General features: G+C 39.8%; 2 protein-coding genes and 4 non-coding genes across 9 annotated transcripts in view; 2 read left to right on the top strand and 4 right to left on the bottom strand.

Annotated features, from left to right (window-relative positions):
- The window catches only part of LOC109478711 (phosphatidylinositol 5-phosphate 4-kinase type-2 alpha-like), a 38,046-nt gene extending 31,266 nt beyond the window's left edge, over nucleotides 1-6,780 (bottom strand). For 2 of the 3 annotated variants that reach the window (XM_019780419.1, XM_019780421.1), the window contains exon 1: nucleotides 6,610-6,780. The gene's annotated coding sequence lies outside the window, so the exon portion shown is untranslated. Of the gene's footprint in view, nucleotides 1-6,602 lie in introns of all 3 variants that reach the window. The other variant, XM_019780420.1, reaches the window with a different exon arrangement.
- Nucleotides 2,109-2,190, bottom strand: Trnas-gcu. The gene has a single exon. It is a non-coding gene; the product is annotated as a tRNA-Ser (tRNA).
- Nucleotides 6,781-9,063: 2,283 nt separating the features above from the next.
- On the bottom strand, nucleotides 9,064-9,137 carry Trnan-guu. The gene has a single exon. It is a non-coding gene; the product is annotated as a tRNA-Asn (tRNA).
- Nucleotides 9,138-9,891: 754 nt separating this feature from the next.
- On the top strand, nucleotides 9,892-9,975 carry Trnal-cag. The gene has a single exon. It is a non-coding gene; the product is annotated as a tRNA-Leu (tRNA).
- A 379-nt stretch (nucleotides 9,976-10,354) lies between these two features.
- Nucleotides 10,355-10,438, top strand: Trnal-cag. Its single transcript has one exon. It is a non-coding gene; the product is annotated as a tRNA-Leu (tRNA).
- Nucleotides 10,439-12,257: 1,819 nt separating this feature from the next.
- LOC109478733 (CDGSH iron-sulfur domain-containing protein 3, mitochondrial-like) overlaps nucleotides 12,258-14,842 on the bottom strand; it is a 21,064-nt gene continuing 18,479 nt past the window's right edge. For both annotated transcript variants that reach the window (XM_019780452.1, XM_019780451.1), the window contains exon 3: nucleotides 12,258-12,584. In XM_019780452.1, the coding sequence (XP_019636011.1) occupies nucleotides 12,405-12,584 (180 nt within the window). In that variant the 3' untranslated portion in view covers nucleotides 12,258-12,404. The remainder of the gene's footprint in view (nucleotides 12,585-14,842) is intronic.

Here is a 14,842-nt window from a genome sequence, read left to right as displayed (position 1 = left end):
GGTAGGGCTTCGTCGAAAGCCATTTTCTGTACATCTCTTTTCTCTCCTTGCACTGATAGCATCTACTGTAATACATTCCCCTCGGCACGGAACCACTTCAGTACATTCTGAGAAGATTGAATTTTGGAGTTTACTGGGAGAGTAAGCCAGTAAAATCCTTCATCCCTCCTCTGAGGCCCTCCGGACTTGAAGTTACACATATCCTCTCGTCTGTCAATGTCAAATAAAGCAAGTGAGAGCGCGAAGATATCGCAAGTCTCAGCAAACAGCTAATATCCTGCGATCTATAAATTTTCTTTGAACCAAAACCAGCCTACAAACCAAAAAATATAGCGAAAATCCTGAGATTATCAAGGTAATTGTTGTTCAATGGCTTAATTGCAGTAGTTCTGTGTATGCCATTGCCTTGTACGCGTTTGTCAATATACTGACAGAAATGAAAACGAAAAACGTGTAGACTACGCTCCTAGCATGTGGTTTTTAGTAGGTATTTTTTTATTACCACAGTATTTTGTTTATTTGTTTGTTTGTTTCTTTGTTTGTTTGTTTCGCATAACCGGTAAACCGCCTTTTTAGAAGTAACACACCAGTTTTGCACATGTAAGTACAAGCTGCGTAAGACTGGACTGTAAGGCTTGAACCACTCACACCGGGCAGGATTCGAACCCGGGACCTCTTGGACCTGAGTACACGCCACACGACTCCAGTATCATTTTTTGTTTGTTTTGTATGGTCAACAGAAAGCCCAAACATTAGCTGGCTTAGTAAGACTGTATAGGCCACCAATGAATCGATACTAAATACTTTCATTCAAGTGTTGACGGCAGGTCAGAAGATAATCCATCAATTAGAGACTGCGATTAACGATTTTCTATCTTCTTTACACACCTTATTGCAGACAAATCCGTTATCTTACTGCGAGGTTAGATTTCTATTGATTGTTAACAGGATTTCTTAAAAGGTCTCAAGCAAGAATCGTGTGGCGAAGTCCTGTATCATGTGATGATTTCGTTTTGGCCGTTTAAATGATTAATATTCCAAGGCAAAAAAATATTTTCTTGTACATTTTAACACAATATGAAATATTTGTGGTGAAAAATATGAATAATTGTGGAATAAAAAAATAAAAAGGACTGTCGATGAGGATGGGATTTGCGTGCAGATGCTGTCTAGCATGTAGACTTTCGTTTTGGCCGTTTAAACGTTTAAAATAATTAATATTCCATGGTAAAAAAACTTTTCTTGGACATTTTAACATAATATGTAGTATTTGTGTTGAAAAATGTGAATGATATTTCGGAATAAAAAAATAAAAAGGACTGTCGATGAGGATGGGATTCGAACCCTCGCGTGCAGATGCTGTCTAGCATGCTGTGCAGGGTAATTTCGTTTTGGCCGTTTAAACGTTTATAATGATTGCTATTCCAAGGTCAAAAATATTTTCTTGAACGTTACAACACAATATTAAATATTTGTGGTGAAAAATATGAATAATTGTGGAATAAAAAATAAAAAGGACTGTCGATGAGGATGGGATTCGAACCCTCGCGTGCAGATGCTATCTCGCATGCTTTGCAGGGTAATTTCGTTTTGGCCGTTTAAACGTTTACAAATGATTAATATTCCAAGGTTAAAAAACATTTTCATTGACTTTTTAACACAATATAAAGTATTTGTGTTGAAAAATATAAATAATGTGGAGATAAAAAATAAAAAGGACTGTCGATGAGGATGGGATTCGAACCCTTGCATGCAGATGCTGTCTAGCATTTAGACTTTCGTTTTGGCCGTTTAAACGTTTAAAATAATTAATATTCCATGGTAAAAAAAATTTTTCTTGGACATTTTAACATAATATGAAATATTTGTGGTGAAAAATATGAATAATGTCGGAATAAAAAAATAAAAAGGACTGTCGATGAGGATGGGATTCGAACCCTTGCGTGCAGATGCTGTCTAGCATGTAGACTTTCGTTTTGGCCGTTTAAAGGTTTATAAATGATTGATATTCCAAGGTTTAAAATATTTTCTTGAACGTTACAACACAATATAAAGTATTTGTGTTGAAAATGTGAATAATGTGGATATAAAAAATTAAAAAGGACTGTCGACGAGGATGGGATTCGAACCCACGCGTGCAGAGCACAATGGATTAGCAGTCCATCGCCTTAACCACTCGGCCACCTCGTCTGTCACGTGACGAGCACACCATCTGCTCCGCCTACATTTTGGCCTGTAGCACACCTTGTTGTGTCAATCAGGTAACCCTTCCGCCTATAGCAATACGTGTACATAACGAGATTTTGATGTACATGTACACAGAAACACTGTAGATAGCAAGTTTTAGACAAAATTTATTGCTCAATCAAGATATCTTGATTTTAACATCAGAGTATAATTAAAAGAAATGGTTTATTAATTTATTGATAGTACAAAACTTTCGAAAAATTTGAAGAAAATCATAAGTTAAAAGCGAAATCATATTCAAAGTCACTGACGAAAAGCACGGTGCATACTAACTAGTTGTCGTCTTCATCAGGATAATGAATGACCAATCACTTCAAAACGCTATGTTTGTACTTTGTACAGTGTATTTTAGATTAGGAACTTCATTATTTTCAACGCACGTTGACAAACTTTCGAAAATACTACGCTCAAGGGTGACGGCAAACAAGGAATTCTTTTTTGACGTTCTTGATCGAGTTGTGCTAATAATAAACTCGCTCTCTCTCATGGCACTTCTGCCGTAAGCTCCCTTATCAGAACATAATGTCTGGACTTATGTTTTCAATATCGTCTACAGATAAGGCACAGATACACGTCCAACCCCCCGTAAAAGGGAATTATACGGGGATAAACCGCTGGGTGTCCGGGGGAATCCGTATCGAAACCATCAACTTGTGTGTTGATGAAGGTTAGGCAGCAATGTTATGAGATACACAAGCTAGAAAGGTAACATTTGCAAAGCAAATGCATAATGTTTACTTTCGCATAGGGTCTGCTCTGTTAATTCTTACTCAAACACATTCACATATATGGTAACAGGAGTCTAAATCCCTCCTACTATAAAATTGCAACATTATGTAACGCAACACCAGTTACCATGGTGAGAGACAGTCTGGTCATCGACCAGGTCAGAGGTCAGTGTTTGGAACGGAAGAAGATGAAAGAAACAGAGCAAAACAATATGTTTCCTTCGGTAAACATAAATAGTTACTCAGGTAACTGTATATACATGTATTTTGAAAACTGTAAGTAGCTTGATTAAAATTTTGAACAAAAGTTTCATGGGCATCAACAATGGTTAGGATTGCCCCTTTCTAACATCCATTCTATTACTAGTATCCCTCTATAATTATCCTTTCTTATATTTTGATTATCCTGACTTTGAATTGGCATAAACGTTTGATTGTTATTGTTGTTTTTCCGACACTACAAATTTAGATCTCTTGTTTGTTTACTTTCCAATATTCTGTCTGTCAGATTCCATAGTTACAGAATCGGATGAATAAGTTAATTTGTTGACAGATTATGAATACATCGTTACACTAAACATTAGATGTAGCCAAATGATATGAACAGGAATGAATGACATAGTTTAGGCATGTTTGAAAACTAAATAGATAAAATCAACGAGTCCAATAAACAAGAAATACTATATACATATATATGTAATAAAACCATCGTGTAAGATAACACTTTTGGCTTAAATTAATAATCGCTATCGACCCAAAACTAGATATTAGGACATTACAATATTCAAAATTAGCAATTAACCAGGTAGGGTGCTCACAGTATATAGTGCAAAATTGCCAAAAACGTTTTCGCCTAAGTTTCTGCCATTTACCGAGGTAAATTGACCATATATAAATGCCCGTTATGCTGAGGTCACATTTCCAAACCGGGGCCCGGCCGGGCAGTCTTATGGAACGAAAAGTATGATATAAAAGACAACAAAGCAAAAAAAAGGTGAAAAAATTAATAATGGGAACTATTTGCGTCTATTATTGATTAATTCGTTAATCGCAACAGCCCGGCCGGGCCCCGGTTTGGAATGTGACCTCGGCATTAGAAATTGACTACGAAAAATTAAGTTGTCATACAGTAGTACAAAAAAAGAATTAAAAAAAAAAACAGATAAGAAAATTAAAAAAAAATGGGGAAAGATGTCATACAGGCCTGTCAATCACTTGACGTCATCAATCATGTAAGATAAGGAGGCGGGAAAACGTCATTCCATACGGAAGTGTCCTTCAGATGTTTATGCAGTTGTCCATCAGGGGATACGGAGAGGTGCAAAATATAACCACTAAAGTAAACAGCGTGAGCTGGCAAAACAACAACAAAAGGATCGAATTCTGTCATGAAGTACAAATGCATTAGTTCACAAAGCAGAGATGGCAGTTCCTTTCTCTTCATTTTAGCTGATACTGAAATTTTAATTATTACAATGTGAAGCGGTATTTATAACAATCGCGATCATTAATGTAACGTTGTTACTCAATTCTTCTTCTTACTGTGGCTTGACTTCAAAGAGGATGTTAAACATTAATATGAAGTGTATATGTCCCATTGGCCTGGAATATGTCAAAATGTTAAGAACACAACATTACTTCAAGGTCTAAATTTCCTTATCCTTCTTGTTTCTACTTCATCTCCTTATCATTTTATACAAACTTACTATGTCTGACCCAAAAGAAAACACAAAGAAGCGAAAGAGAAGAAATAAAACTTCCGTAAAGTATTTTAGATTTTCGTGACCCCCATGTTCACTCCACGTTCACCCCATTTTAGATTTCTGCAGTTTGACCATTTGACCTCCTGTCATTTTAGTCTTCCCATTCACGTACTGTCAACCTTCTTTGCCCGAACAAACACGCAGACGCACAAACGCTAACCCTAACACTAACCCTAACCTTAACCCTAACCGACCTAACCCTATCCCTAACCCTAACCTTAACCCTAACCGCAAAACCTAACCTAACCCTAACCTTAACCCTAACCGCAAAACCTAACCTAACCTAACCCTAACCTTAACCCTAACCGCAAAACCTGACCTAACCTAACCCAAACCCTAACCCTAACCCTAACCCTAACCCTAACCTTAACCCTAACCGCAAAACCTAACCTAACCCTAACCCTAACCCCAACCCCAACCCTAAACCCTAGCCCTACCCTCAAACCCTGAACCTAACTCCAAACCCTAACCTTACCCTAACCCCAACCCTAAACCTTAAAACCCCAAACCCTAACCCTAACCCTAACCCCAACCCTAACCGCATAACCTAACCGTAACCGTAACCCTAACCCCAACTCTAAACCCTAGCCCTAACCCCAAACCCTGACCCTAACTCCAAACCCTAACTTTACCCTAACCCCAACCCTAAACCCTAACCCCCAACTCTGACCCCAACCCTAACCCCAAACCCTAACATCCCTCTTGATCCTCCTCCCCGTCTATGCCCTCATCATTACCCACCGCACGGTTGTTACCCACCGTATTTGAAAACGATAAAGATATCCATCATGCTGTACGAGTAATGTTTGGCGTGAAGATGAGTGATGGACTGTGCCGAAAAGATACGAGCTAAAATTAGCTACTGGGCTTGTAAAAGGGGACCGCAACGACGTACATGTACTTCAAACAACAACATTATGAATATCACAAAATACTATGATTTTGAGCTCGTTTGTTTATAATTCTACAGTAGCAACTTTGTTGTTTTCCTAAATTTTTAAATAGTTTATTGTGTACATTAGGTTGTTTGCTTTGTTGAATCTCGTATAGACCAAAGGTATCTTCTTTTGATACCACCCAAATCTTTGATGTTGGGAGCTATTTTACGAGAACACGATTTATATCTATAAATCGATAACTTAAGGAATATTTGATGGCGTCTGAAGGATGAAAATTATATCAGGGCATCGAAATCAATACGTTTTTATTACCTTTCCGATGAAGCTTTGAGTCAACGGCACGAATGAAAATGAGTTACGTGGACCCGGTGAGGTTGATTTGGGGCTAATAAGAAAATATCGCTTTCAACACATTTTCGTTTGGGTTCGATTGCAGATAAAGTCTCAAAGTTAAGCTATTCAATACATCATGTTTATTTCATCTTAATATGCTGTAAACAACCTTTGTAATTTTAACAATCATGGAATGTTACACTCTTACACACAAAGTGATACAACCAGTGAGCCCATAGAAGAAGACGTAAAATAAAAAAACAGAAAAGAACTGTGTACATCTGAGTTTTCTTTTATATTTTCTTTGTCAGAGAAAAGCACAACCTCTGTAATTTTTTTTCAAGTTTAGAAATTTCAATTATTTCTTAATTAGATCAAGAGCTAAGTTATCGTTGCATAGTTGTCCCTTTTACATGGAAAATAGTTCACATGTTGCTTGTCGTGGTGTAATTCTACCAGTCAGCTTGGCTATAAACTAGTAAACAAAACAGCTACATGTATAGTGCGGTTCAGGAGGTCACTCGTGCGATATGCCGGCCGGGCTAAAATTATCCCCATAACCGACCACCCTTCCCGCATCAACAAACCGCAAACTAAACCACCACAACAAGCAACAGTAGGGGAGAATTTACTTCTCACCTGTGGAGATGTATCCTTGGAGATGGCGAAATTCTCCTCAGTGCATGTGAGTTGTACGCACGCTGAAGTATGTTGTATCTGCGTTGTAACAGAAGGTTGTAGCGGGTTGTAGAAGCGTGTGCTGTGTTGCGCAGCTGGCGGGCTGGGAACTATGGGAAGGCCGGTGATCCGATACCCCCGTCTGAGGTTCCCTTATGGCAACTGCGCGGCCCGAGGGGACACTTTGGGACTGATGGATTCGGACTGGGCGGGGGTAAATACTTCTCATGGCTCACGTCAACGGAAAACTCAGGATACTACAAGAAAAGAACTAGAAATTGCGACAAAGGTCTATGTCAAATGATGAGTTATAAATGTTATCCTAAGGAAGCCTGACATCTGCTTGGAGGGTCATAATATCCTTTTATAAACCATTCTTAGAGTAATTAACAATAAGCATCATCATATTATCTTCAGTGAATTCACACCTCGTTTTTTAAAAATCTCCAAGTAGATGTTGGAAGGGAAAATCGTTGCCTGACTCAGAAATCACAAAGGACAACTTACTGCGTTCCCTCACTACATCTGCTTGGAGATAACCTCCTAAGGGACCTACTACTAGTACTAGTCACCATGTTACATGTACTGTAATGTGTATCCTTTCTCTGGTTCACATCAGGGGTGCCAGAGTATACAGTGCAATTTTACGGAATACAGTGCAATTTTACAGAATACAGTGCAATTTTACGGAATACAATACAATCGTATTAGTATACAGAGCAATCTTACGGAATACAATACAATCGTATTAGTATACAGTGGAATTTTAATAGTAAAAATGCACTGTATACTAATACAATTGCACTGTATTCCGTAAAATTGCACTGTATTCCGGAAAATTTCACTTATACTCTGGTACCCCTGAACATTAGTAAAGCCGCATTAAACCGTAATCGTGTGACGAATATGATAACTGCTTTCCGGATGACCCTGCTTAACCCCCGATCGGCAACGTGATTGGCCCGTGGTGACCTCGACTTGACCCACATAGATAATAACGAACGGCAGGTCATGACCCGGGCAAATTTAGTTGATTGCAAAATTGAAATTAAGCCGCGGTAACGTATGTATGTCAGTTGTAACGGTCTCTTTGTCGGATTAGCTTCGAGGTGAAGACCACCACTTATTATGTAAATATTGTACAATGAATGCAGTGGAAAATGAAATACATTTTGTTAGCCAGTGTCCTCACTATGAGACCGAAAGAAACAGCTTATTTCAGACAGTTACAACAATTTCTCCATCCTTTCGTCATTTAGAAGATCACCAAAAAACTGCATTTCTACTAAGATCACAAAACCCACTAATTATGCAGAATGTGGGACTATTCATTATCCACTGCCTTCAAAGAAGAAGTCGAACCTCATAATAGCTAGCGTAGTAGTAGAAGTAGAAGTTTTTTCCAGACAGTTGTTACCGGGGTACCTGTCTCCTGTTGCTGTATTGCAATGTGTTTTATTCTTGATTGTAAAAGCAATTAGCCTTCGGGCATGATTTTGCGAATAAAGTTTCTATTATTATTACGATACAAAGTGCAATTTTAATGTTATAGTGCAACCACAAGTTTGGAATACTAGAATGCTAATTTATGCCTGTTTTGTTGAACCGTCGTATTTGTCTATCTTGTGAATAAACAATAGGCTAGCTTGCTCCCTGTTGAGCCATTGGCTATTTATTATGTGTGCAAATATACGAGATTGCCTTATTATATGTCTATGTTTATATTATGCAATATATTTCATCAGTTGGTTCTTATTGTGTATGTCTTTATACTTGATTATCTCGAACATCATTAGAATACTGCATTCTATAAAGCCAAAGGATCGTCATTTCGATACGGTTCTGAAGCGCCGACTAGTGAACGTTGACGGTACCTCAGTTTGTCAACCGAAGCGAAGACCGATTTCACGGTGCAAAATTAGCGCCACCCGACGGACGGAAACAGTAATGCAACATATCATATCTCAGTCAAATACTTCAGATAAAAGAAGGTTTATCAGGCTATAATTTCACGTAAGCTTGTAGTTAAGAAATCTGAACCAGGAAAGTTCTGTGGCCGGTCGTGTCGACGTCGGTGGCTCGCCCCACAAGATCCCACAAGGCTTCCGGTAAGAGGCCTCAGGGATAACAAAAGCTGAGCCAGTTTTAGACAGTCAACGTACAGGAAACAAAAATTCAATTCTTCGTAAATCATTGCAAATAATTGGTTGCTATTTCGAAGTACATGTGCGCATAGTTTCATGTCTAGGTGCTGAGTTTCTCTTGGTACTGTTTGGGTTTAGGGACCGCTGTAAAAATTATTTTTAAAAAATGAAAATTGTGTTGAAATTTGTCGGGATACTAGTAATTGACCGTGATTTTGTTCTATGAGGTCTATTTTATTAACAAAACTTGCTCCAAAAAGATAGCAAGCTTCGTCCCTGGGTGGGCTCGAACCACCAACCTTTCGGTTAACAGCCGAACGCGCTAACCGATTGCGCCACAGAGACATCGCTGGCGAGCGAGGCGCGCTGGGCCGGGAATCAAAGGGAAGCCGCCGCCTGTTGATCACGTGATGTGCCCCGGTCGTACAATTACGCTGTCAATCATCCCGGGACGGGGCGAACAGGTGCACAAAGGTCACCGCCCGATGGGGGGAGCTTCTACAGCACAAATCATTGGATTATTTGGGACAAATTATATCATAAGGTTATATTATAGGGTAAGGGGTAAGGACTTAATGGCGATAGCTTGGTCAGAAAATATTCTGCACCGCGATTTCATCTTTTTTTATTAATAAAGGCGGTTATTTCTATCTCCAAGCAGTCCCAATAGAGCAAAAGTACTAGTAATCGCTGCCACATAATTGTATATAAAAGCAGAACCACACATAAAATCGGTATAAACACACGAGGTACTAGGTATTTCCAAGTCCTTGGTATTTCCACTTCTAACATGTCTAAGTTCTAGCAAATTAGAGTACATTTTGGAGTCAGTAGAAAAACATACAGATCGAGAATGTAAAAAAAACATGAAGAGATGAAAGCGCTTGTTGACATGTAGAAAATGGTAAACCTAAAAATCATTTTTTATTCCTTCTTCAAGTGAAATGGCCCAAGCCCAAGCAGCATACATATCAGTCAAAGAACGGTGGTTATAAATAGATGTTTGTGCGGTCAATGACCTCTGATCACGTCTGGGTTAACGTTGCGCAATGCGTCATTCTGGAATTTGATCCATAAGAGCAATCAAACGCACAGCTATGTCAGGATGGCCGAGCGGTCTAAGGCGCTGCGTTCAGGTCGCAGTCTGGTTCTCCAGGCGTGGGTTCGAATCCCACTTCTGACAATAATGTTTTTTGTTAATGCCAAGTATTTTGTGTGAAACTGTTTGCCAACGTATCTATGATTATAAAGCCAACGTTGAAAGCATTTTGCTTTTAAGTGTCGGACATGATCTTCACTAGCAAAAGCAGCACGTAATCTATAGACCAATACGATATTTTTGAACGTTCAGGTCAGTAAGGAAACTATACTGCATTTTGAAACTGGATTGATAGTCGATGATGAACAGCCGTCAAATGCACAAAACGGTACGGCTCAAAAACGCCGCTCAGCGGTATCTGTTATAACGACAAGTTATTTATGTGTGTGTGTGTGCATGGTAAATATGACCCTTTTGTAAACAATCCTGCAGAGCATACATGAGCTACCGGTTGTTTAACAATGTCAGGATGGCCGAGCGGTCTAAGGCGCTGCGTTCAGGTCGCAGTCTGGTTCTCCAGGCGTGGGTTCGAATCCCACTTCTGACAGTAACATTTTTGGTAATCTCAATTTCTTGTTTCTCTCCATTCAAAAAATAAATAAACCTATCTGCCTGCGTGCGTATATATGATTATGAAGCCAACCACAATTTTCTTTTTTTTCTCTCTCAAGTCTCGGACATGCTTTTCACTTGGCGTGGGTTCGAATTCCACTTCTGATGGCATCCTTTTTTTTGTAAAGCTCGGTTAGATTACTGACTTCACAACGGAAACTGACAACGGCGAATAAACGTGAAAGAACAATGTATCAATGACAACTTTATATTCATTTGCGTAACGCCAGTATGAATTCTATACAATCAATGTAGCCAGCCAGTATCTCTATTTCACTGGGACAAACTTGAAAACGTGTGATATAATTTCCATAATTTCTAATATAAAGACTGTGATCTCAACGCGGCTATGATATTATATCGATAGTCTTGCCACCCTCTGTTATAACATTAATCATTGGTGTGAATATGACACAGCCATAGAATTATGCGCATACATACAACACCAGATCGTTCAGTAATTCTGGCCCTAAGACTGACCCCTGTGGGAAATTATATTAATTTGGCACCAATCAGGGCCAGATACAGTATGGATTATGAAGGCAAAGCCTGACAATCAGCCGGATTATTGTCCCAGATCCATGCTTATACACGATTGGATCCAGCTACTAGTATTTTAGGCTTCAGCACTGCAGTGATCACATTTCCCAGCGCGGTCACATTTCCCAACCCGGGGCCCAGCCGGGCAGTCGTATGGAACGAAATGATATAAGACAGCAAAACACACAAACAAAAAAAAGTTTTAGAAAATTAACCATGAGCACTATTTGTGTATACTCTTATAATACTAATTGTTTATTTTTCGTTCACGCAAACAACCCGGCCGGGCCCCGGCTTGGAAATGTGATCGTGCCCTTACTTGGGTGCCCTGTCACATTGTGAATCTGCCATTGCAATGAGCAAAAACTGAGACCCAGCCCTCTGTAGTCAAGAACCCCACCTCACAGACACTTTTTAATTCAAAACACATAAGTGACTAACACGTACATATCATCACATGTGTGATAGCCGTACGCAGTACGGTTTGTAACCGCCAATCACAACACAAAAACAGGTCTTGTCATTCCTTAGTAGTAGTACATTGTAGTTCGGCTACACGCGACTACGAATTCTAGCATTTAGTCCAGTTGTGGTAAAATTACTGTAATTCACTTTATGTTCACGGTAGCAAAATTTCACGGTCTGAGAAAAATGGACATCTTCACGGTTGCGACAGGTGCAGGAAAAACAAGTACAGGAATTATTTGTTAACTGTAATGATAAGTTCACTGTACAGAAGTGAGAGTGAAAACAGTGAACATAAAAGTACAGTGAAAAAATCAGGAATTACAGTATTCCTACTTTACGGAAGATTGTGTGGGGAATTGGTACCTTTATTTAGAGAATGGCACATTTTATAGTTTGTAGATATTTTAGTCTGCAATGTATGATTTCCACAAAACGCTCATTCATCAATCCGTCCATCCATCTATTCATTTCTTCATTTATCCATCCATCCATCCATCCATCCATCCATCCATCCATCCATCCATCCATCCATCCATCCATCCATCCATCCATCCAATTAATTTATCAAATTTGCTCTTAACCTTATGGACGTCTGTAGGACTAACCACCCATATATGCCTCTTAGTATACACGGAGCTCTCATTCTTTACATAAATTGTACACCCTGATTGTTTTAGGACGATACATCTCCAAGCAGATATTGAGAGGTAGTAACGATAGGAACATTCGGCCCTATCCCATTTTTTTCAAATCCACAAAGAATGAATTGATTTAATTTTGAAATATTTTCAGAGCGACAGTCATGTAAAAAAATGATTTCGCCCCTAAGGGGTCGCAAAAAAAGTTCGCGAACTCCTAACATCTGCTTGGAGATCAGAACTTAGAGACGGTTCCTAAGCAGCGACGTTCTGTCCGAGTTCTGTGTTCTGTACGGCGTCTGTTTTGTGGGTCCCGTCACAGAACGGCCGGTCGCTGGTCTGTTTACAGCCGCATAACCACACCTCCCGGGTCTCCTCCATCTTAAACCGTACCGGCGTCATCCCCACCGTCTTGTGCGCACCGTCACAGAATGGCTACAGAACAGGACAGAAGAGAACAGAACGGTGGTCAGAACTGTTATCGCCATAGAACAGGATTGAACAGAACAGAACGGCGGTCAGAACTGTTATCGCCATAGAACAGGATAGAAGAGAACAGAACAGCGGTCAGAACTGTTGTCACCGTAGAACAGGCTAGAACAGGATAGAAGAGAAAGGCGGTCAGACCTGTTATAAACATAGAACAGGCTAGAACAGGATAGAACAGAACAGAACGGCGGTCAGAAGACAGAACTGTTATCACCATAGAACAGGCTAGAACAGGATAGAACAGAACGGCAGCCATAGAACAGTATAATGCCGTCAAAAATCCTAACGTAAAAACCTTTAAAGTAATGGTAAATAACATGGCAAAATCTTCTTACTCTACAAGCAGAGGTTTAGGCTTTAGGTTATTTTTTGTGTTTTTAAAAACATGGTAGGTAACTGTCTTGCAAATGGAAACTGCTTAGCCACTTTGATACTGTCTTGCAACCACCAAAAGATCCGGCTGGAGATTATAAGTGTATGCAACACAAAAAGAAAGATGTCTCGACGATTTTTCAGCCGTATCCATCAGCCTTTCTCAGGTCTAACCAACTTTCTTGACGCGCACAGATCTTCGGGATGTGTGACGTCAGGAGTGGGTCAAAGGTGACCAGAAGTCTATACCTTCCGCCGTCCGCCAGGGAAGTGGGTCAAATTCCCGAGGATTCGGTAAGACATTTTTTCTTATTCTGTTGGATAACGTTAAACGTAAATGTGTTAAACACAACTAGAGAGCTTTCATTCTAACGGAATATTACTCGTATGAAACTCCTTTTCAAGTATCCCCGTGGCGTGTGCACGTGCTAGGCATAAGTACCCAGATGATCAGCCCCTGTGATCACACCCCTGTACTGCGGCACACATCAACATGTCATCGGCACCTTCACACTGCGCGCATTTATCACTATCCAAAGGTGAACAGGTTCTCCTCAGCGCGGAAGGATCTATCCCCACCCGTGCACAGAGGGGAGAGAGCCGACATCGATCTACACAGAAGGAAGCTCTGGGGATCTTCCGGAAATCACGAGGTTAAATATAAACGAAATCCTGTTTACTTTGTACTGTCAAATGATGAGGCAAACTAATATCAAAGTGTAATTTTATGGCTAATGCTTATTTTTATACTATATACGGTGTGATATAGCTAGCTGCTGCCGCGCCGCGTGCCTGCGAAGCTGGTGTGTTACCGGCTATACAGATACGGAAATTTATTGTACATGTATTTTGTGTGTGTGTGTGTGTGTGTGTGTGTGTGTGTGCGCGCGTGTGTATGTGTGTGTGTAGGCGCGCGTGCGTGCGTGTGTGTCTGTATGTGTCTGTGTGTGCGCGCGTGTCTGTGTGTGTGTATGTATGTGTGTGTGCGTGCGTGCATGCGCGCGCGTGTGTGTCTGTTTGTGTGTGAGTGTATACGTGTGTGTATCCAAAACATGGCATAAGAAGATCGCATTGTAAAATGCCCATACGATATAATATTACAAAAGCCCGGTCTGAACTGGGTTCAAAGCAAAAGCACAGTGTAATCCAGACAGAATCCTCAGTCAGCTCAAATGTCAACCACTATAAGATATACCACTCCGACCTCTACACCAAGGTTACGGATGGGCGAAACATACTAAATATAGACATTTGATTAATACTCCAATCTTACATACGCAGTAGACTGTCTGATTATGTTCACAGAGTGCGCACAACGTTAAAGATTAATTAATAGATAACTGACAGCGTAACAAACGACTGTGCCGTGCATGTTGGCAGCAAGACGATTATTTTTGATCGAATTACTGGTATAATTTCACATTTTACTGCATATTTAATAACCTTTCAGCTAAATGATTTTGATAAATCATCCCAGCTAGGTCTTTACTATATCTTCTTCGCGTTGTTTCAAAAGAGACTCGAGAAATCCTTGTCTCAAAGAAGTAACTGAAACAGTAATCTAAATCCGTATGTTTCCACATTGGCCTTTGTGTGAAGGTTACTTGAAGTTCGGTCCTTTATATTCCGTCCTCTACAAGCAATACAAGAAGCGTTACGTTGTATCTTGTATCACACCATAATCATTTACAGCTAGAATGTCTATCAAATTGTATATTCTTCGTCCGTTAGGCCATGTTGATTTGATTATATGGATGACATCCGCGCGCGCATGAATTTTCGGCCGTTTCCAAAAAAAAAAGTTTTCAACCATACTGTAAATCGTACAAAAC

The sequence above is a fragment of the Branchiostoma belcheri genome, unplaced genomic scaffold, assembly GCF_001625305.1.
Source record: "Branchiostoma belcheri isolate BF01 breed outbred unplaced genomic scaffold, Haploidv18h27 scaffold45, whole genome shotgun sequence".
Classification (NCBI taxonomy): Eukaryota; Metazoa; Chordata; class Leptocardii; order Amphioxiformes; family Branchiostomatidae; genus Branchiostoma; species Branchiostoma belcheri.
This window is presented reverse-complemented; position numbering and strand designations above follow the sequence as displayed.